Source organism: Leptinotarsa decemlineata, unplaced genomic scaffold, assembly GCF_025532065.1.
Source record: "Leptinotarsa decemlineata unplaced genomic scaffold, Ldec_3_MD MMD2_tig00002974_RagTag_RagTag, whole genome shotgun sequence".
NCBI lineage: Eukaryota > Metazoa > Arthropoda > Insecta > Coleoptera > Chrysomelidae > Leptinotarsa > Leptinotarsa decemlineata.
Window position 1 is genome coordinate 1,384,113 of NW_027412578.1, and position 25,531 is coordinate 1,409,643.

Consider the following 25,531-nt stretch of genomic DNA (forward strand, 5'->3'; position numbering starts at 1 on the left):
CGCCACTTCATGCACAAAGTTTGGATCATTGAGGACAGAAAACATCCATACATTTCTATAAGAACATGTTATACCTCCCTATAAAGTATAGAGTTTTCCATTACAATTTTTTTAGCTTATCAAAGGTGATCATCCCCAGAAAGACCCATAAACGATTATGTACGGAATTAATGATTCAAAAATATTAAAAAACTAATTATCGGCCAGTTCTATTCAATTATCAAAAATATTAGGTGGATATATTCCAAAACTGATCTGAATTCACCACTTTCATTATAATAGTTGATTTCTGAAACAAGTTCTCAACAAGTTCTCGATTGAATTTTAAATTTTTTATTCACTTCAGTTTTTTGAAAGAGATATATTCTTCAGTTTCACGTGATATTGAATGTTATATCGAGGAAAAATAATAATGAATGTTGATTTTTTTCTTCAATATGACTTCATTATTTCCTATTCATAAAAAACTCTTTTATTTTTTACAAGTCCTTGTCTTTAATCGCAACCTCAGGAAGTATGTTCCTCAGAAAAATATGAGATACACTCTGTAAGTCATTATGTCATAAGACAAACCTCTACAATAGTATGCATACGTCCCTTCTGGAAACTTTTTCCAGATTTGGGCTCAGCTAGACGAGTCCACAGTTTCCCGCTATAATAAAGGACCCTCATTTGTTTTCATTGATTTCGTAACGTGCTGGCACACGAACAGCTGATATTTGAAAGTTACTTCGAATTTTGAAGTTTCTAAGAATTCAAAAATCAGTGTCCATTTTGACAGTTTTGCGCGTATACATATTTTTAAATTATCGTGTCGAACTTTTTCAATATTTACAATAGATATGACGAAATTTGGGTTTGAAAAATGCTGTCGGTCACCGGAAAAGTGCGGAAATTTGTTCCAGAAATAATGAAGATGCCAAATGGTTTGCATGAAACAATATTTTCATGGTGAGTTTTTCCATTTGATATAGTTTGTAACAAAATTAAATATAACCATAATTTTTAACATTAATATGAAGTTTTCAGCATAAAGTTCATTTAAAGTTTTGAAATTAAACTATTATTACTTATCACCTTATCATCACGAATGAGGAATGAAAAATTCTTGTTCAGACTTCTTTTATTTCATTACTATTTACTTTTCATTCCAAGGACCAACATACAACATACACTATAGGAAAAATGGTTATTAGGATATTGAAAAAAATGAAAATAATTTTTCTATTTCAGGTTGAAATATATATTTTTTCAAATAATGAGAGATGGATATGAGAACTACAATATCAGTTTTTGGGGTTATACTTATACAATCTTAATAAAACATATAATGCCTAGACAATATTTAGAATTTTCAGAAGCATACCATATTTGAGAATTCGTTTTCAAATCAAATAAGGAACTTGGCAAGCTGCAAAAAAATCATAAGTTTTCATCTGTACCAGAATATCAGAAAATTTAAATATTTTTGAGTTAAAAAATCATATTTTTCTCGGTTTGCCATTGTGGATTTGATCATATCAACTTTGAATAATAATAAGTTATTACTTGTGATTACAATTCCTTGATGAATTTCAAGGCTAAGTATATGGAAGGGAGAATTATTGAAATGGGATCTATTTCGATTTTCACTATTAAAGGTTCACAAAACCGCGACACATGTTTAGCTATACAATAGCTTTCTCTAGAAAGTTTTCTTGCTCTATTGACGAATGTGCTTCCAATTGTCAAATTGTAGATGTAGACTGTAGGAAGCTAAATTTTTTGTATACTTGCTTCATTTATCACATCTAATTTTTGGACATTTTTGTTTTTTTTTATTAAATGCAACTTGAGCCGTTCTCAAATGGAGTTTTATCCAATAGTCAGTTGACATAAAAATATATGTTTTCGGGTTCAATTGGTAGTATACTGATAATTATTTTATCTAGTGGGCCTTTTCTGAAAATCTGTAGAGGGATTATAAAAAACTACTATGCAAACCATAAAAAAAGCTTCTACATAAATCTTTAACATTAATGAAGCCTAACATGGCCCAGATCATTTCGAATGTGACAGAAAATCTGTCGAATTTAACAATGTTTTCGGTATGGTGGCTCAATTCAAATTGGTTGTGCAAGACGATTCTTTCTGAGGTTCAAAAAAAAAATCTGATTTTCCCTCCATCAGCTGTCGCCCCCCTACGAACGACAACTCTCAGAAGTTGAGAAACTTGTGCGAGCTAAGGACTAACAAGGTCTTACCTTTTAACGTGTGATTCCTAACACGGTACCTACATAATCTGAAACAAGTTGATAGTTTTTCACCTTAACGTGTTGGGAATCACACGTTAAGGTGAAAAAAGGTAACACCTCGTTAGTCCTTAGCTCGCAGAAGTTCCTAACACGTTACCTACATAATCTGAAACAAGTTGATAGTTTTTCACCTTAACGTGTTAGGAATCGCACGTTAAAAGGTAACACCTCGTTAGTCCTTAGCTCGCAGAAGTTTCTCAACTTCTAAAAGTTGTCGTTCGTATGGGGGCGACAGCTGATTAACGGAAAAACAGATTTCAAAGAGATTTAAAACAGATTTTAAAGTATTCAATCACTTCTGTGCTTTCACGTTGACGATAAACGTGCTAAAACTCATTAATACAGTTTATTGTATAATTTTCACTATAAAGAGTTTTACAAAAGCTCATATAAATTATTATTAATATTATTATTTTCATCGTAATATGCGCTGGTCAGGCCCTAACCCCCGAAGCCCCGATACATTATCAACCTTATCAACCAACGACCACTCCCACACCGTGTGGTAAATGATCATTGGGTCCGGCTAAGATTTCTGCCTTAGTGCGGCAAGCCGGTATGATTTTAAGATTCGAGAGTAGAGAGGGCATCATTCCACCAAGGACTCCAATAATCAGAACAACCATCTTGACAGAGTAGTCTGGATAGAGTCTGCGCAGTTCGAAGAGAAAATCTCGATATTTCATCCGTATTTCCTCCTCTTTTTGAAAACTCCACGACAAATATCATCTTGCTCTGGTGGTCGAGATGGACTACATCAGGCTCATTGGCTTGTATGAGCCTGAGTGTGGGTAACGAATAGTTCCAATAAATTCGGCACTTCTCGTTCCCCACAACGGGTTCAATATTCCCCGGAGCGTAAGACAACACCGGTTTCTCGTCAATGCCGTAAGAGTGCCGTAGATGGTAATATAGCACTCTTAGTGGCGCGTTATGTCGATGGATGCACGTTATGCTGAGACCACATATGCTGGATATGCTGATAGCAAGTGCCTTAGGGTCTTGGGCGTCTCGTGGCAGGCCCTGCACCTTGTGTCAGGAACCTCTATACCCATCACGCGACTGCGGTAGACTAAGGTGTTTAAGACACCATCCTGGCGAGCCATGATGAACCCCTCAGTTTCCGACTTCAGACCACTCGACCAGAGGAAAGCAAAAGTCAGACGCTTTGATAAGCCAAGGTCTCCAATGTTATCGAAGAAGACCCCATGCATTGGCTTATCCTTGTGTTTCCGCAGAAGTGACGTGATCTCTGCGCCTTCAATATGAGCTTTTTTGCTGAACGGGTTCCAACTCGGTGACAGAGTTGTGGTCACCTCGTTCAGTGTCGAAAACTAAACCGAGTTCATCAGCTGCTCGGGCAGCTGCCCTAAAGAGAAATGCTCCACTTCCTCTTCTTTCATGGTCGCGAACCATTATTATTATTTTTTGATATTGAAATTCTCGGATGCTTTAGTTCTTGATCTGCTTTGAGTTATTTACTCGTTAAAGTTTGTGAACATCCATACTAGGCACTAGTAACTATACAAAAATCTTACTTACACCTTTGAAGTGAATTGAAATTACTATGGATCTTCATTAAGTAACGGCCGAATCAATCAGAAAAACAAAAAGTCTTACGTTGAGTGAATTAACCTCTTGATATAAATGGTCTGTTGAAAAACGTGTATTTTTTAATATAACTTTTTAAATTGGGTTCTGTACTATTTGTAACCTATTAATGGGGTTGTTGAAAATACCACCTCTAGCTAACGTATCCAAAAAACAGTTAATTGTGAGATTTTCACTAAATAGTTTTACAAAAACGCAACACGTGTTTCGCCATACAATGGCTTTTTCGGATGTGTCTTTACTAACTGTTTTAGCGGAAATGTTACAATAAAGTGTTTTTTGTTATTTGTTATGGATTTTCATCAAGTATTCCACCTGATGCTTTTAGGTATACACTATCTCATTATGGATTCTGTCAAAGACTGATATATCAAAAATATTTTTTTTTAAATGTCTCTGAGAGTATAAAATTTATGCATGGGTAATCTCATCCTTTGTGTTATATATGATATTTGTTTTTCCCCTTCTCATATGTTGGTTAATAACAATACCTAACTATTTAATGGATACGGTTTTTTCTATAATCGGTCATTTCAAATTAAAACTTTTTGTGCGGGTAATTTTGTGTAATTTGAGTTCTCAATGAATTCAGTTTGTACCTATGTAGTCAATTTTGATTCAAGTGAAATAAAAAAAAAACTCATAGAGTCGTATTAGAAAGGATATAAAAGAATAGAAGACAATGCGTAGATACTCTTAAAAATATTAAAATTCAGTGCATCCTAAACACTATGAAATTTCTCACTGCAACAGGAAAATATTCCTTAATTAGTTAAATCACCATGATGTTTCATCTCAGGCAATCAAAATTTTATGTTTCGTCTTCATCATAATGTCATCTGAAAAATCCAATTAATACTTTGTTACATCTGGTAGAGTTTTTGTGACTCATATTACTTAACCCAATCAAAATTACTATAGTAGTTGAAACGGAGTGCGGCTTATTCCGAAACACAATTAAATATGATTAATTTCTCAAAACGGTATGTTCACGTTCCGTAAAAAATACCTCCCAGAAAGTAATTGTTCAATTAATGAATTAAAAAATATTTTGTTCTCTTTGAATCGTTATGGAATATACTATGAGAAATATTTTTCATCAATTTTACAATTTCTTGAATTTACTATCAATTGGATAACGAATGGAATATTATTTTACCGAATGGACAGAACTTCACGAAATAACTTGTTACCATTTCTTGTTGGTGTATAGAAACAATAAAAAAACATTTTACCACTTAGCAGTCGATGAAATTAATTGTTTGTTCAATTGAACAAACTAATCTAGTGACGAGTCATCCTGATTTCGTCCAGGTTTGGAGACCAGCTCCCCTACCCTTTTGGCTGATTATTGACCTTGAGAGGGGCCAATGGGTACACAACTGATAAATGAAGGCATGAAGTCCTTAGACATCAGTGCCGCCCTTCACGGGATACCCCTACCTGGCTGGGGTGGGATGGATGAAAAAGTTATTCATCCTTTAACGGGGGACATGAGGGCCTCATTCGACAGAGTGTCGGGGCCTTCTATATCGGAAGGGGTGGTCTACAGCATAATCTGTGGCTTCCCTAACTAACGGGTTTTCATGAGTTTCCGTTTTTTCGAAAACTCTCTCATTCTTCGACTGAATGGACTGCCGAATGGAAGGCAGCTGCAAATCTCTGCGGATGGCTTCATTCCGCACGAACCAAGGAGCATTCACAATCATCCTAATTAACTTATTTTGCAACCTTTCCAAAATGGAAATGTTGGACGGAGCCGCTTGTCCCCAGACGCCTGAAGCGTACATGATGACAGGCTTGAACATCGTGTTGTAGATCGTAATTTTGTTTTTTAAGCTCATTTTTGACTTTCTATTGATCAGAGGGTACAGACTGGCTATCCGACCCTCGACCTTAGATTTAACGTACATAATGTGCGGGTTCCAAGGTAGCCTACGGTCTATTAAAAGGCCGAGGTACTTTACCCGCGCTTGCCAGTCAATCTCCCTTCCAGAGATTCTCACTTTTCTGGCCGGAGAAGATAGTAATCTTCCCATGGTTATCGCCCGAGTCTTTTCCGGGTTTACTCGGATCTTCCAATCGAGGTACCAGCGCTCGAGGTCGTCCAATGCTCGTTGCATGTAGACGACGCCGAGCTCTCGTCCCATGGAAGATGAGAGAAGAGCCGTGTCATCGACGTACAGGGATATCTTTCGGACCTAGGCAGGTCGCTGGTATAGAGCGAATACAGCGTCGGAGAGAGTACGGCCCCCTGAACAAACTAATCTAGAATGGGTAAAGATTTGGAATCAAGAAGTTGAATGACTGGAGTATTAAAAATAGTAGTATCGAAATATTTAGGGAAAATCTGGAAGCCAGAGCTGTTTTCAGTCGATGGAAATATATTTTGCAAAAGACAACAGATTGTCAATTTTCGCAACACATTCATATATCGTCACCCTTATGCCAGAGACGAAAAAGTGTAAATCAGGAGTTTTGAGTCTCTAAGAATCAGATTTTCCTTAAACGCATCCAATCTTTTTTCAATATAGCTGTATAATAAACATGTTTTCATCTGATATATCACGGCTCATAAAAGTTAGAAATTTATGGAAAAACACACTTTCGTGTTTATGGCATAAAATTAAACTGCATTAAAACACACTTTCGCGAAACTGTTTCTCCCAAGCATGAACAATTAGGAAATAGACTACAGTGAATTCTTGCAATAAAACAGTAAAATTTATATTGTTAAACAGATTTTCGTAATATGAAGTAAAAATTGAACATAAAATACAGACATATTTATTATGTTTCATAATAGTCTTGGTCAGATTCTTCTGCGTCCGGTTGTTGGATGCAGTACCTTACATTTGCATTTGATTTTAAATTTTTGTAAAATTGGTGGTGCTCTTTAGGGATGGTTAGATCTGCCCACATCTTCTGTGGATCTTTGTATTTTGCCGCTGCAATAGGGATCTCATCGCTGTAGGCGGCAGGTAAAGTAGCATTAGGTGGTCTTCCTCTTCTTTTTTCTTCTACGTGCTGGAAATCTTCATTGAAGTTAGTTTTATAGCTAATCTGAGAGCAATTCTTTTATATTGTAACCAGTAAATACTTCGAAAGGTTACTTTTTTCACGCGGAGACTGGTCACTGCTTTGAAATTGAAAAAATCGTTAACAACCATACCTACTTCTGACAATTAATGGAGCAGGGTTTTTCCTTGCAGTTCGTATGACATACACTGAAATCAACTTGGCACATCTTTCAATTTTGGAGTAGATAGAGTCACACTCCATTTCCGTGTGACCAGTTTCAAAATATTTGTGGTTTATTATTTCGAGAGTAGAGTGCCTCTTTACCAGCTCAAGGCACATTGCTGAATAAATAATATTTTTTGCTGGCCTCCAAAGCTGTCTGACATCATGCGAATCTCTTTCACACCAGATTTTGACATGATATAGTCGTCAATGCATGATGCTATCTCATTTGCGTCCCTATTTCCATTGGATTCCGACCATAAATATCAGATAGCCTCTTTACTTCCCAAATTGTATATAGTCAGATTGTAAGCGGCATATTTTCTTAAATAAAATATTTGCCATGATGGTCCTTTTGGGGTGTTAAGAACTGCTTGGAGGTTGAAGTTAAAACTCACAATTGATGGATCTTCCAAGCACTACTCCGTGTCATCATTCCTGTCTCCCTCGTTCTGGTCAGGTGTTCATTGCATGACTCTTTATTTTTAATTTTTTTGACCGGTGTCATATTTTGGAAGGCTACACAGTTTTTACACTGGTCTTTTTTCGGTTTAAAAAACTGAGTTTGTACAACTTGAAAATTGCACAATACTTTGCATTTTTTTTATGTATATATTTTGCCATAGAGCAGTCGATAAAATTAATTGATTGTTCAATTGAACAAGCTAATCTAGAGTGGCTACAGATTTGAAATCAAGAAGTTGAATGACCCGAGTATTGAAAATAGTAGTATTGAAAGCTGTTTTCAGCCGACAGAAATATATTTTACAAAAGACCGTAGATTGTTAATTTTTGCAACACATTCATATATAAGATTATTGAAGAATCCGAGGACTGATTGGGAGGCTTGCTGACAAACTACTTCATAATGTAAAACCATCAGAGGAGTGAAACCTTAAAATCCACAATAACAAAGAATCCGAATATTACTGTAACTTCATCCCAACACCAAACCGTTATTTTTAACGCTCCGACACAAGTTTCAATCACCTAGTGATTATCTTCAAGAGAATTGAACCACGTGTCGAGGCGTTAAAAATAACGGTTTATTACATCAAAGTTTCCAAACAGTGCATCACAAGAAAGAAGAATATCATAATTGATTTCTGTCAAACATCTAGATGTGCGAAACAAACTACCACGAGATAATTTTTAACAAGGAATTAAGGGAAATTCAACTGAATGGATATCAAGAAAGGCTGATACAACAAATAATTTTAGGAGACGACAAGTGGTAGAAAAGCCGTTACAAACATTACTATTTCTTTTTCACTTCAAAGGACTGTGAAAGAGGAGGAAAAAAAACTAGATCTTAATGCAACTTCGAAACCTACTCCTGATTCGAGCCCTCAAATACCCTTAGTTATATTCTTATCAGTTCATAGTTGAAAATTTTCTGATTGATTCGGCAAAAAAGCAGGTAGATAATTTTCTATGAAATCAAAGAAGTTGAATGACTCAATATGTCCAACAGACGTAAAATACATACACTTTGCTACTTCTACAAAGTTTTGAAATACAAGCAAGCCAACTATCTCCATGATACAGTTATATATAGAAAAGATAAACATCGGATACAACTCCACAAATTTTTTATCACCATTTCTTGATATAGAAAGGAAATTATCCAACGAAGTTTTCCATATTATATCGCTTGTTACATGGATACGTTCAAGATAATCGGCTACAATAGGTCATATTTCTCGTTGAAAAAATTCATGACACCCATTAGCGTGAACTACAAAAATGAAAAAAAAATATCAGGCTGGGAAAGATCTTCATAGCCCTGCCGCCGAAGATAGGATACGTAATCCCTAAGAACTTCAACTACGACTCTTCAAGGCGAGGCTATCAGGTTCAGGGTCACCAGGGGCTGCCCTCAAGGTGGGGTAATATCTCCCCTTCTGTGGTTCTTGTGAATAGTCTGCTTGATACCCTCGACAGAAGAAAAGCTGATCTGTAAGCCAGACTGTCTATATGGACATGTCGAAGGATTTGTGGTAAGACTTGGGGTTTAGGTCCCGAACAAATCCATTGGATTTATGTGATGATTGTCAAGACCAATGATCACTTATGGTGCAATTGCTTGGTGGCCGAAGGATTTACAGAAAACGGACCGAGCGAAGCTCTCTGGCTTACAGAGACAGGCTTGTCTGGCTGTCAGTGGTGTCATTAGTACCACAACGTCAACGGCCATGGATATCCTTCCAGATCCCCTCCTCTCCACATTTCTCTGGAAAGAGAGGCTAGATGGACTGCATACAGACTTGTGCATATTACTAATTGCACAAATCAATTCAATGCAGAGTGCAACAGACTGTTGGTTGATATTGGAAGTCACAGCATTCTGGAAATGACCTCTGACTTTATGCCTCCAACTGTCAACTACGAACTGCCTTATAAAGTACTATTCCCGAGTAGAGAGGACTGGATCCTGCGGAAGAAATGAATATTAAGAGCAGATAGTTGTTGGTTCACAGATGGATCTAAAACACATTCCGATTCTGGTGCAGTCGCAGACCCATGACAGAGTTATCTACCTGCCTAGGAACTTATGCGACTGTATTTCAAGCGGAAATTTACGCTATTGTGAGCGGAGAGATTGGATAAATCCAACCCCACTCACAAGTCAATAAAAATATTCTCGGACAGTTAAGCGGCGTTGGAAGCTCTTGGCTCCTACCGAGCAACGTCTAAATTGGTAGCAAACTGCCAAAAAATACTCTCCTCGATAGGAAGACTAAAGGATTGTCTCTGGCCTGTATTCCTGACCATACTGGCCTGGAAGGCAATGAAGCTGCTGACTCTATTGCAAAGAAGGGTGCTGCAAGCGGATTCATTGAACCAGAACCTGTCATTGGCATCGCTTTGGGCTTTGCCAAACAAACACTGAACACCTGGATGGCAAGAAGAGTTATGGACTTCTGGCAGAATCTTCCAGGATTGGCTCACTTGCAGAGACTTGGACTGTCGGAAAACAGTGTGTGTCGCCTCTGTCTGGAAAATGATGAAACTGCAGAGCATATACTTGGTGCCTGCCCCGCTGGGGACCGAATCAGGTTCTTTGAGTTCGGCAGATCCGTACTCTCACTATCTGACCTGAAAGACCACTCACCATACAAACTAATCGGCTTCGTTAAGAACCTGGGTTCATTTGGCCGAGTGTGAATAGGTGTGAGCCACAATTATCCCTTATGGGTTGCGGTGGAGGGTCCAATAGACCCACTCACTTTAGACCTACCTACCTACCCCAAGGCGGCATGCTCCAGATGTATTTCACACCACAGAGCATGCACTCGCCATGTACCCACTTCGCGCAGGTTCACTACTCTCGTAGCAATGCATAAGGCTATCTCTTAGCTCATGCGTCTACTCAAAATATCCGTTGTCATTGCCAGGGTTGTCATCGGTAGGCAAATCATCGTTACGGGCCCCACCACCTTGCCTCTGACCCTTTCGAGCGGGTCGATTGTGAGGACCCCTTCCTTGATTACCAGGAACCATGTTTTGGGTCTACCGGGTGGTTAGCCCCGTGGACCCACCGACAGCACCGGAGGGAGGATAGTGTTCTCCTTCCTGGGTGCGCCTGGGCTGCCGGTCCGGTTTTGCTCCAGTTGCTCGGGTAAGTGGTGGCGCAACTCACTAAAGGCCAAGGGTGTTAGTGGCATCCCTGCTTATCGACAGGGAGCTGTCATTTCAACCCGGTGCTTTGCAGTGAAAGCTGCAGTGAAAGACGGATATCGAATCTTGTTTAGAGGTCAATGTCAAAGTTTGGTTTTGCAGAGGAGTGTTTTGGAGGTACCCGATTATCTTTCATATTGGTGGATTGAGTCTTCTATCGAACCCGCAGATGGCGTATTTGTATGGGAAGACGTCATCACCTGCTCTTTGTACTGTTATTGATGTTATTTCAAATGGCCATGCAATCTAGAGTGTGAGCCATAACCTACATTCAGGCATTTTTTCTCTTTGTCCATCTCTGACTAGATTTCCTTATGAATTTCTACTGATTCTATCCCTAAACTTAAGAGTTATTAAATGAATTAATAAATAGTTACGTATTACTCTTTAATTTTGGTTGGCTCCAGTTACCTGTCCTCCCAACAATATACAAAAATCATCTGGTGCTTTATCTATTGCTCATATGCACATTTTATAAAAAATAAATAATCAAACAAATAGGGTAAGCCCCAACTCGTTAGTTGCATATCCAATTTTTTCATTCTATTTTTAGTCGCCTATTTTCACACACTTGTCACGTTCTGTCCTCACCTCATAAATCTAGGTTCGGATTGCATTTAAAAGTTATTATAAATCCTCATAAATGCATGAAAACGCAATAACTTACTACTTATTAATGAGGGAAGCATTTTGTTCAATTTTTAATTACCTTTAACAATCTCACTTTTATTTTTGTATTTTGTACTGGGATATTTCTGTTGTTTATTTATTTGTCGACAAATATAGGTGTGAAGTACAAACTAATTATAATTGTTGGGAGTTATGTCTCTGGGAAATTTTTCCTCGATATTTTCTTAGAAATGAAGTAGTGAAAAAAGGTGTTTTCTATTGTTTGCTTGAAAGTATATATATATATATATATATATATATATATATATATATATATATATATATATATATATATATATATATATATATATATATATATATATATATATATGAAGGCAGACCGCGAACACGTGTTTCTGGCTATTGGGGTCGTAATCTGACCGCGTTCAGCTCGTTCAGCTCCAAGTGAACACTGATGTTTAGTGTTCACTTGGAGCTGAACACTTGGAGTTTGGAGCACAACGAAATGAAGTTACTTATTTACTTTAAACTTGAAGAGATGGAGAATACTACATTTCCTTCGTTAGAAAAAGTTTTAAAATAAAGTCATGCTGTTCGCTTTACATATAAATATCTTGATTAATACCAAATTTTAATAAATTAAAGAATTGTTAGGATAGAAAGGAGCTCTCACTGACAATGGTTTTACTAAGAATATTCAAAGTGATGAACGATGGCTTGGTTGAACGATGTAAACCGTTTGAAGTGAATGAATCTACCTTAAGTTTCATTGAAAACCTTCCCAAGGAAATCACCAAGGAATTCAATTTTGATGCGAACAACAACAAGATTGGCATGAGTGGAAAATCTGATAAATTTATTGTTGATTATATACCGCGTGTCCGAAAAGTCTTGTACGGGCTAATATCTCCGAATTTTCAATATCTTATATGTACAAAGAAATCTACTTGTTTACATATTCATGAGCAGCGACACCAAGTGGCTACACCCTAAAATTTTTAATGAAACCCTATATCGAAATGTAGCTCATTTTGAAAATATTTCTGCGCAGATTAGAGATTCTTCCGTTCAATAAGGAAGATTATCAATCAATGCCATTCGCAAAATAGAGTTTCATTTTATTTCGTAATATGTTCAAAATAACTAAGACCAACTTGAAAATGATGGAGTCTACTTTCAAATTTTGTTTGTCAGAGTTTTTGATATTACAGTATGGCATACATTCGTGATTTGTTGCCATACTTTTTGGAAGTTTTCTGGTTTTGTTAAATATTTCCTCTCGTTTACATGACCCACAAAAAAATCAAGTGAAGCGGAGCCCATTGATGTCAATTAAATATACCCCCTACCACCAAAACAACGACCAAAAAATTACTGCTAACAAATTGGATATTAATTGAGAGCATAATTTCAATAGCAGCTGCAGGTGTGATAACTTCTTCTAAAAAATCCTACCGGAGGTTCTTCATTCAGGCGAACCATATCGGAAGGAATGAAATCACGAAATTTACTAATGATTTTTCTGTGCCAAATCGGTTGAATAAAAAAAAATCGTGTAAAAATTATATTCACAAAACGTGACAAAAGAAAATAATTATTTTTGTTGTGTAACTTGAAATCGTTTTCTTCCGTTTACGGTTACAGTTTATGCAGAAATGTTCTTCAAGGCCTTCAAATAGTATTACAAATCAATATGGGATTCCGTTTGAGACTTTGGTGTGAAGCACCCTGATGTCGCCTTTGCAAGGCTATGAAAGTTGCTAATGAGGAAAGAAGTATATCTTTTTGTTCATATATAATTGTCAAAATTTTGTTTCTCAATCTTCATCGACTTCGAAGATATCAGCCCGTACACCCGGTATATAGTAACATGAAAATCTTTATATCGATTATTTTCAACATAAATGAAAACATTGAAATTATTCATCGGAACAACATTTGTTCAAATATTTTTCGCAAAATTAAGAAGGTGCTGGAAATAGTTACAATAAAATGTTGGAAATTCATTTCATATGTAGATATGAACATAATGATAAAAAGTATTCTTATTACTTTTATGAAGCTTCAATGAAGTACTCATACACTGAAAATCAGTACATTCTTTGATCGAATACTCTTTTGTCATTTGTTGTAAAGAATTGTCGCGAAATCTCAAATTAAGAAGGTGCTTGAAATAGTTCAAATAAAATGTTGGAAAATCATCTCACATGTAGGTATGAACATAATGGTAAAAAGTATTTTTATTACTTTTATGAAGCTTCAATGAAGACTCATACACTAAAAAGCAGTACACTTTTTGCTCAAATAATCTTTTGTCATTTGTTGTTTGTTTTGTCATTTGTGAAAAATATTCTTATTACTTTTATGAAGCTTTAATGAAGACTCATACACTGAAAATCAGTACACTTTTTGATCAAATAATATTTTGTCATTTGTTGCAAAAAGTTAGGTATGAATGAAAAAAGTATTCTTATTACTTTTATGAAGCTTCAATGAAGACTCATGCACTGAAAATCAATACACTTTTTGGTCAAATACCCTTTTGTCATTTGTTGCAAAAAGGTGTCGCAAAATCTAAAATTAGGAAGGTGCTCGAATTAGTTGAAATGAAATGTTGGACATTCATTTCACATGTAGGTATGAACATTATGATAAAAATATTCTTATTACACTTTTTGGTCGAATACTCATTTGTCATTTGTTGCAAAAAGATGTCGCAAAATCTCAAATTAAGAAGATGCCTCAAATAGTTCAAATGAAATGTTGGAAATTCATTTCATATGAAGATATGAACATAATCTTAATACTTGTATGAAGCTTCAATGAAGTACTCATGCACTGAAAATACTCTGTTGTCATTCGTTGCAAACAGTTTGTCACAAAATCTCAAATCAAGAAGGTGCTTAAAATAATTAAAGTAAAATGTTGGAAATTCATTTCATATGTAGATATGAACATAATGATAAAAAGTATTCTTATTACTTTTATGAAGCTTCAATGAAGACTCATACACTGAAAATCAGTTTACTTTTTGGTCTAATACTCTTTTGTCATTTGTTGCAAAAAGGTGTCGCAGAATCTCAAATTAAGAAGGTGCCTCAAATAGTTCAAATAAAATGTTGGAAATTCATTTCATATGTAGCTATTAACATAATGATAAAAAGTATTCTTATTTTATGAAGCTTCAATGAATTACTCATACACTGAAAATCAGTACACTTTTTGGTCAAGAACTCTTTTGTTATTTGTTACAAAAAGTTGTCGCAAAAGCTCAAAATTACTTTTGGAGCTTCAGTGATCCTTCACGTCTATTTTCAGAGTTGAACAGCATTTTTCTTCTTGTATTTTGCTACTTTTCGAAAATAAACATTGTTATATTAATAATTCACAACACATCCTCTCAATATCTGTCTACTATTTAGTGGAACTGCCAGTTTGAAAAAGAAATATTTGAAACGTTGCTAAACATTATGCAAAATCAATCATGATCCCAAGTGACTCATTCTTTAAAATTCCTGAAAATTCTATAGAAGTTTGCTGCTACTTGCAGCTTGAATCAAATTTCTACTTCATGTTTTACTTCAAATTCATCTAATCCTTGCTTTCTGTCGACATGCTATAGATCATGACCTGACAATTTCAGTTTAACACCTGCTGTTTTGGAAAATTAGACACGCTTTCCGTAAAAATCCCTTATTGAATGAACATAAGCTATTCAGCAAATGAAATCCCCTGTCAAATCCACCAACAACTTAATTTCCGAAACGGGTCAATTTTATGATTATTTATGGTTTCAATTGCTTTTTATGGCTCTAACTGAGGTACCTACTTGTGAAATCATTGTCGTTTATGTGCACCAAAGAATTGATATTCATTTGGTAGAACACCATTAACGTTCAACAGCAACCCGACTTGGTTTTGCACCGGTAATAGAAAATATATGCCAACATTTTTTTTGTCGATAATGATGTTCACAATTATCGATTTTAATTTTCAAAATTAATTTCCTCGCGGCGGGACAGTTTTTTAAATTTTGCTATAACATCTAGAGTTATGAAAATGCTTGATGTAACTAACATATTTATAAATTCTATTGTGAACTTTTTTGTAGACCTTTAAAAAAAGAACAATATCTAGTGAATTGATTAGTTGCACCACCACCAGACTTGTCACGAATAACATCGTCATATCTCGTCTGGGTGAATACCCAAAACAATGGTAAATTTTACGCATAAAACTTTCTCTTGAATACCTTCGTCCATTGGTGACAACAGTTTGAAAATCCGTTAGGTAGTTTTTTGAGTTTATCGCCTTCTAACCGACAGACGCGACGGGGGACTTGGATTTATTACGTGTAGTGCACACTTTGACTTTTTTTACATATAACGTGTAAGTATATATTTTTTTAAGATACAATAAAAAATTCGATTTTTCAAATTATTAATAACTACAAAATAGTAATAATCACTGAGACGGATACATTTTGTTCTGTGGATATTTTCAAAATGTTTTCCGAAATATCCTGGATAACACAAAAATGGATTCGATTTTTTCGTAGACCTCATCGAGCACAACTGATTTCTAGAAGATTTTTCCTTGGTAGGTTATTTTATATGGAGTCATCGAAAAATCGTTTTTCACAAGCTGTAAAACATCTTTCCATTTTTTGTTTTGGTTCAATTTTGATAGGCCCATTTGCCATGTCAAAATTTGCATCTGTGTTGATTATGACTCCGAAACGTTGCTTGCTACGTTCATCGAAAATAAAAAAATATGACAGGTACTTTTTTCAATTAAATTCATTTCAGTTTATTGCCCCAAAAACAATGAATGCTTATAATTAGAGAGTATAACTAGCTACAAAGTATAATGAAATAACAGTAACAGAAATAAGATATTTTACTACAAACACTTATCTTGAAAAAAAGTAGTCGAATATAAAATTAGTTTCACATAGTACAGCTGCAGAACGAATTCAGAGGTAATAAAAAATGAAAACTATGAAACACCACTAACTAGATTTTTTTTATTGATATTTAAGTTTTGTAATGAAATATCCTTTATTTTCTCTGGAATTGAATTATATATAATAATCCCATCGTGATATATCCATTCATGTGTGTGTAAAATTTTTTGTATTTTAATTTCTAACAATGATTCGGTTTTTGTGGCATGCTTATGAATATGTCCAATTTCAATAAAATCCAAGTTCAATTTCTTTGTATCATTTTTGATAGAATGAATGGAACAACTGATTTCGAGTTTATAGATTGAATATGAGTCTAATAAATAGTTTGGTTTATATAAGTTTAATGTTGGTTTCAAATAAGGAAATTTATATATGCTTCTGATCATTTTGTTTTCGAATTCTTGATTAGAGATTTTCTCGCTGTTTTCCAAACAGAAATAAGATAGTGCCATCATAAATAAATAAAGCTGATATATATTTATATATATATATATATATATATATATATATATATATATATATATATATATATATATATTTTGAACACTTCATAGGTGTGAAGTTTTTAATCTTGTACAAAATTTCAATAAGAGGAAATCGTTTCTTTTTCCATAACAATTTTTCATCAATGTGTAAAACTGAAAATGTTGGTCATCCCTGTATATTGAATAGAATTTTTATTAAACATGACCAAATTGGTTGGTATTAATTAGTTCTATGGAAATGTTCACAAATGAGAATTTATTGAAATTAAACCTCAATTTATATCCATTGAGCACTATTACAATTTCTTCCAAAACATTTTTCACATCAATTTATATTTTTTCACAATTGTCTGTGAAATATATGATTTTAGTATATTATCACCAAATAATTAATTTAAATGTACCATTCAATTTCAAATTGACTAGAGAATTAATTTAAATGAGGATAAAATAGGACCAAGGATGGATCTTTGAGGTGCACAAATTATATTTTGAAGAGTGTTTTTTGATTACCTATATAAACATATTGTACAAATAATTAGTCCTTCTTAATCTTATATCGCTGAAGTCGTTGTAATCAAGTATAATATGGTTGCTGGAATTTTTCTGGAAATACAATGTACAGAATTCACAAATTTTGATATGAATTATCAAAAATATAGGAAACTGAAGAAAGATCTCAAAGAATGTCACATAACTCATTTTTAAGATATTTGCCACTGTTTTGGTAAATATTGTCATACGTTTGTCATACTTAATTTTTAGATAGAATGAAAGAAAATCTCCAGAAAATCAATCAATGTACAAAATAATTCTCCAAAATAATATCCAGAATACCAATGAGTTTGTTCTGAAATACCTATTTCATTTTGATGTTTTGTAATTTGATATTATTGAATATCAAGTTCTCGTTACAATACTATATAATTTTGAGTACTTTTAATAATAATAATAATAATAATAATAAGTTTATTCTCAATAAATTCTCAAAATAATAATAAGTTTCTTAAAATAAAATACAATAATATAATAATAGTGCACTTTCATTCAGAGATATTTCGAATAAACAAGTATCCACTAAGGCAGTGCCTGTGCGTGGGTGATTTACTTATTCCAAATATTGACAATAATTAGTACACTTCAAAATTGGGCTCAGTTGCATTTCTATATGAGAGTTATATGTATAAAATCATGTATAATTCACTAAAATGTTTGTGACATAATAAAATTGTAGTCAATTTAATAAATTGTGTGTAAGGCTAATGAGCCTTACACACAATTATTGAAACATAAATATCATAACATAGGTAACGAACATCAATAATCAATAAAATAAAATATATGGAATATTCTAATATTCAAACAATGAATGGATAGCCTTACGTTCTAAAGAAAGAATATAATGTTTAGTCTTTTTTTTGAAGGAGTATATGTTTGAGACTTCTTTGTTTTCCGTCGGCAAAAAGTTATAAAATTTACTAGATAAAAAAGAATGATTTCTCTGTCCTATTTTCTTTCTGACTGGTTTCGTTTTCAGAGAATTATTCGCTTTCAGACGAGTTTGGTAGTTATGGCTGATGAGTGGGAGATTAAATCTGTTTTTGAATTGTCTTATCACAATTTTATAGTAATAAAGCTGACGCAAATCAAAGACTTCCGTTTCTGCAAATAGTAGGTCGGAGGAATACCTCATTGGTTTGGATGATATAATTTTCAAAAATCTTTTTTGTATTACTTCAAGATTCTGCAAGTGAGCATTCGTTGCTGCCCCCCAAGCTAGAATACCGTAAGTAAGTCGTGTTTCCACTAATGATTGATAAAGAATTTTGAGATATTTGAAATCCAGTATTTGCTGAAAGAATTTGAACCTGTATAGGAGAGAACGTAGAGTTTTACAGACTTGCACCAGGTGTTTATCCCATCTAAGATGACAATCCACTATTATGCCCAGATATTTCGCATTATTGGCTCTTTTAATCGTAATAGTTTCATCCGAGCTTATATCAATTTGTAACTTATCGTAGTCCGGGAGGCCACTGACGTAACAAGAAAATGGAACGAAACAGGTTTTTTCATAGTTTATTGAAAGTACTTTTTGTCCAAAACATTTTCGGTGATAACAAAAATTGAAAATAACTTCTCACCAAAAACAGGCTTTTGAAATGAACCGTTGTATACAGGATTCTGTCTATTTATTGTTTTAGCAAATTTTTTTTTCGTAGTCCCCATTAAAAAAATGGGTAGAATATAAAACTCCACTTAGATGGCTATGACTCCAAATCTAGATGTATTTTTTAATACTGAACAACATTTCTAAATAACATTTTCTGAGATTTTCCAAAATAAGGGTACTTTACTCTTGTCTCAAAATCAAATATTTGAAGGCTCCTCGTATATTACGTGTGTTTTACCATACTTTGTTGGTGCACGTTTAATTTTAGGGAATGCACAAACTTTTATCAAGAATAACTTTTTGTAGAAAAATCCTTAATAAATAAGTTTTCCTTATGGTGCATACCATACTGTGGAAATTATCTTATGTGAAGTATGAGTAAAATAGACGGAGAGAAAGAAAACACTGAAAATACAAATACAGATATCACATGGAATATTGAAAAATTAAAAATGATCCAAAAATTCTCAAAAATAAAACAAGAAAGTTACTTGAACGAAATATAAATATTTCAATTATCTATCAAGTGTAGATGCCGGGTTCAATTCAATTCAAAAAGCTATAGGAATTCTAAATATTAGACAAGTAGTCGGTGGAAGTTGAAAAGAGACTATTTTTTATATGTTGTTTTTGAATTTGAATCGTTTTATGGCTTAGGCCCAAAATAGGGGAATCATCTCAGCCCCAGGAATAGCAACAGATCTCATTTTAAGCCTTGTATCATATTGATAATCAATAAGCACAAGTTGACTTTCATTTCTATTAAAGATTTCAATTAGTAATATTTCCGCATATAACTAATTCATACCTAGTACAGTCCTACGGATTATTGTTGTAAGTATAACTGAATAAATGTATAATTTTGATTATTTTTTTTCCCGATGCTGGTATAGTTTGGTTCACAAGTGAAATTCGTGAAAAATAGTGATAAAAATATGAGAGACATATCTCAATGAATATGAAATAACATGTAGAGGAATGCATTTCAATAATTTCACAAAACATTAAAAATTGTAGTTGGTAGTAACAAATTAAGATCAATCAATCAATCAATCAATGTACCTACTTTATTGTCCAAGAAAAGATATTCTTATTGACAAAGCTTTCTATATTCTAAAGTCAGTACATAATTAAATTTGACAAATATACCACATACCACCACAAGTTGACAAATACAAAAATTTTCATAACACAAAAAGTGAGCATCATCGTAAAAAAAATAATATTTACATAGCTTATAATCTAAAATGAATATATGTTTAATTAAATTTGTAAATAGTACATGAAATAAGGTGACAAGGGCAAAATTTTATCACAATACAAGAAAGTGAGTATCGTCGTTAAACTCCTGTAGGGTATAATAGAATTTGAGCAAAAGTATTTTTTGACTTTTTTTCGAAAAATATGGTGTCTGGAGATTTCTCTCAAACAGGGTGGCAAATTGTTAAATGGAAGTTGAAGTCAAAATTTTGTGCTTTGAGACTTTGAATGTGGATATGAATTGTTAGGTTACTATCAATTTCAACGCCAAGAAATTTGGTACAGAGTTTGTTTTCAATGGTTATAGTGTCAAATATAAGAGGTTCATGAATGTATTTGAAGGTTAGAAGGCTAGTTTTTTTGCATTGAAGCAGAGATGGTTTGAGTCACATCTGTGTTTTACCTTTTTCAAATCATTTTCCATTTTTGATTTTAGTAACTCAAAATTACACTCCTTCCACATCAGTGTCGTGTCATCAGCAAAGATTGTGAACTGACTCTGTATATTGATACCGGCTAAGTCATTTGTATATAATAGGAATAATATCGGCCCAAGGACTGAACCTTGTGGAACGCCACTCCTGATATTTCGTTATTTGGAGTTGGCGTTGTTCTCTTTCATACTCACAAGTTGCTTTCTATCAGAGAGATATGACTCGAACCAATTGTAGCTTACATCTCTAAATGATGCTACCAGTTACAGAACTTGAATGCGATTTGTATATCGTTTTTTCTACACCCGTACTCTAACAATACACTTATATGACCATAATCCGTTTCATAATGATATCCATTATGATACAGATTTTTCATAACGATATAGATTATCAACCAATAGAAACCCATAATTTTTCAATCAAGAATCCTGTTCCTTTGTTTGTCCTAGATTCTAACCTAAGTAACTAATTGCTTTATTTGTCAAAATCAGTTTTCATATTACCTACCTATATTATCAAAATGTCTGAAAACAGCGATATAGAAGGAATACTATCGACTCCAATATTTTTAAAAGATCAGATTAATTACAGTTGTTATATTCAATATAAATATAATTAGAATCTTTATAGTTTTCATATATCCATGATAATACCATTAAGTTTGTGTTTTTAAAAAAAAATATGAGTTAATTACTGTAAATGTGTTCAATACAAATATAATATATATAGTTTTTCATTATTTATCGGGTTTAGAAAAAAATAGCGTATGCAACTCTCATGTAATGGTTATTAATACACTCGCATATACCATACAAAACTCGCCATCGGCTCGTTTCGTATCCCGGTTAATGCTCGTTAACCATCATTACATGATCGTTGCATAATATACTATTTCATGTTGATATACCTATGCATAATCGAACTGAAAATATTTTCTGATGGTGAATGTTCCAAACATATTGAAGAGTGCATTTGAATTGTGTTGTTACATGGAATTAATGAAAAAAATTTTTTTTTTCAAAAATGATGCATCTGCCCTCTAGTTAATCCACAATGTAATGAATGAAAACACTGATTTCCACTGGTTATTTTATTTTTACGGCCGATTTAGGGTTTTAACTCATTATCAAATATGAAAACTTAACTTTAATAAAATGAATAAAAACACTTTTGTATAATTTTCACTAGATATTTAATTTTTCGACCGGTTTCGGGTTTTATCCCATTATCAAGTATAAAACTTGATAAACTTCAAAAGCTAACTGAAACTAACTAAAAACTAACTAATTTTCAGTTAGATTTTATAGTTGATAATATGATAAATCCCGAAACCGATCGATAAAATAAAATAACCAGTGGATATAAAATTTTGATATTCATCATTAAATTGAAAGGTTGTGTTTTTCATCTTGAAAAGTTCTCACCGAATTTTCAAAAATGCTGAATTTTCTCAAATTTCGCCAGGACAGTGATCACAATAAAACTAAAAGTTAGCCTGAAGTGATTTCTTAAGCAACTGTTGATTGAAGTGTATCCCTATTTCCAAGCTGAAAATTAAATAAACATGAAATTAAATGTATCTCATACCATTCACCCAGTATTTAGTAAAAAAATAAGTAGCCTAACACTTTACCTAGTGAAACACCGACTTTATCATAAAATAAGAGTAGTAGGTACCTAATGGTAGATAAGATTTCCAGATTCAGAATGGATAGAAAAAGAAAATAAAGTTCAGTATTATACGGATAATTAAGTGAAGTTTGATTTGAAAAATGAAAAATATTTCTCAGAATTCTCTCAATAATATTCGGTCTGAACTCATAGAGATTTTTTTGTATCAACTATCAACGAATGACTAACTATTTCACTTCTCATCAATCGATATTGGTTGTCCATCTCTGATTTTTTTTATATCTTGAGCAATAGCTAAGAAAGGATCAAAAAGTACGCCTTCTGATGGTGCCGCCATATTCTCATCGAATAATTGAAACTTTCAAAGGCCTCAAAGGGTAATCCAATCAATACAACAAATATCAACCAGGGCAATGCCGACAGATGTAGACAAAATACCACCTGGTCGTAGAGTTTGATCTGTTGTTCACGCCGCCACAATTAAATATAAAATAAAATAGTCATAAATCCCAAATTAGTTCATCAATAGGGTCGGCTTGTTGAGATGCTGAAATCAATTGTGATGAAGTAGCGCTACAGGTTCACCCGCAGGTGTATTTAATGAGTGTTAGAAAAAAATTAGGAACACTTATTTTCCAAAGAATAAGCATGCTGTTGTATTATATGTAGGTTGATCAATGACATTATAGAATTATATAAAATTGAAATGATCACTGACCAATCATATTGAAGTATTTTGGTAGTTGCATATCTTTTGAGAATTGGTTTAGGAACATAGTTCGGAAGCTAAAAGAGAATTGTGCAATTTTTTCAGACAATGCTTGATACCAATTCAGAAAAGCTGAAATATTCTTGCTACAGCCACAAAAAAAAATTAATTCAAGACTGCATGCGTTTGAAAAGTATACCATTCGTGGTGATAACGTGGTGGAAGCAGAACTTTCAAGGATAGTGGATGAACATAAAATCAAATACAACAAATATATTGTTGACTAAACTGCTGAAGCACATAATTCCTCCTCATTACGTTTCTCCCCACTACTGCGAGCTAACCCAATAAAGCTCATTTGGGCGGACATAATAAACTGCCAAACTGTTACCAAAAAATACTACTTCTAAATTTGAAAAAATAATTGAATAGAACTGGCCGATACTTGATGAAAATCTATATTTAAAAAAAACTAATCAATAGAGTTTATTCTATGATTTTCACTATAAGGGTTTTACAAAAACCGCGACACGTGTTTCGCTATACAAAAGCTATACAATAGCAATATAGAAGCTATTGTATAGCGAAACACGTGTCACGGTTTCTGTAAAACCCCTATAGTAAAAATCATAGAATAAACTCTATTGATTAGTTTTCTTTTTTTTTTTGAAAAAAATAATTTGTTTTTTTTATTTCAAAAAATGAGTAATATTTTTCAGTAATTCATTATATCATTGAAATCAACAGTTCAAAAATAACTTTTCAAAACGCTTAAAGGAGCGAACTCGTTTCCTCCTTTTCATAAAAGAGGATGTATGCATCTCCACTCACAAGCGATTTTAGTGGAATTCGTGACACGTGTGAACTATTGTATTCGTGCCACGTGTCTGCATAATGTTGTATAATGTCCGTTCTGAGTCTACCCACTGTGATTCGAAAGTGCACATAGATTATAACGACATGGAGTCACATTGTCTGCTGTATAATTGTTCATATTTAATCTATCTAGAGGAAATTCGATGGCAGCATTTAATTTGCCTCTAAATCTTTCTGTTAGAAAGAATATTTTGGATCGATAGAGGTTTTGTGCATTTTCTTCTTTCTTTGCAACTCGAACACGTCGGTTTCTCATGTTCATCCAAAGTTTCCTCTCTTGTGAAAAAATCCAAGCATTGTGATAAACTCAATTGGTCAGTTCTTTGTGGTATGGGGAGTGACAAATCCCAGAAAGGATCGAAGGTTACACATGAGTGTCCACAGTGTGGGCACTTCATCGCGGATTTTAATTGACCAACGAACTTATCTACAATCAGAGTTATATGTACTCAAATAAATCTGCCATGACTCTTGTTCTTTTCCGCTGTCGCTCAATTTTTCGTTAATCTACGTTAATGTCATCATGTGGATCTTCTAAAAGATAACGAAGGAACTCTTGGGTGCCTTGATGCGCATGACCCATGAATCAAGGGGCAAAACTCTGAATCTGACTTTTTAAGAAGACTGTGTTCACAGCTCTATCAGATGAATCTTCTGACCACAATTTCTTGATAACTTCTGCGAAAGCTTTGCTTAAAGCACCCTCCGTACTAGAAATATTAGTATTTATATCTTTCTTGTACTCATCCTTTTTGAAATATTCCGGTAACCATCTCGTTTTTGATAAACATTGGATTACACTGTTCATGAAACAGGTGTTGCCAATATTTTCAACTTCAACCCATTAAGCCCAAGGGTTTTGACTGAGGAATATATCACTGATCCAATTGTGTTGTAGCTGTTGGACCAACGAAATGTGGAATTTGAAGTTAAATTACTCGAAACTGAATTAGATAAATTCATGGTGGTTTTTTTGAATTTGTGAGAGAAAAATAATTTCAGAACTTGTTTATTTTCCTCTGCATCTTCTGAGACAATTGGGAAATGATCAATCTGCTCACTCCATTTTGGGTTGTTCATAGGAAATCTTGATTTGATTTGTGAGTTCAGGAATATTCCATCTAATATTTGAGTAGACGGAAGAATGCCCAATATCGATGTGGCATTTAACCTTTGAATTGCGATACTGATTCATTGAATTAAAAATGAATAGGCTCAGTTGTTATTGGTAGAATTCATCATTCTTCTACCAATTTCGTCTATTATCGGCATGTGAGAGATAAAGTAGAAATGAAAATGTTAACATTAGACCATTTAGTGGATGATTTATTTGACAGAAATCCGTTGAAAGTCATTATCAATGATGATTCTTCTAGTAGCAGTTCTTCAGCATCTAAATAATAGATCTAAAATGACGAAAGTATTCATTATTATTTCAATGCATACGAAAAAACATCATTTTGAAATAAAAAAACTGTTCACCTGTTTATCCCGCTAAAATAAAATGACCCCATTTTTGAGGAGTTCCGTG

General features: G+C 33.7%; 1 protein-coding gene across 1 annotated transcript in view; it reads left to right on the top strand.

The window, feature by feature from the left end:
- The first annotated feature begins 735 nt into the window (after positions 1-735).
- LOC111516658 (uncharacterized) overlaps positions 736-25,531 on the top strand; it is an 81,630-nt gene continuing 56,834 nt past the window's right edge. The window contains exon 1 of the mRNA XM_074177253.1: positions 736-951. Within this exon, the coding sequence (XP_074033354.1) occupies positions 924-951 (28 nt within the window). The 5' untranslated portion in view covers positions 736-923. The remainder of the gene's footprint in view (positions 952-25,531) is intronic.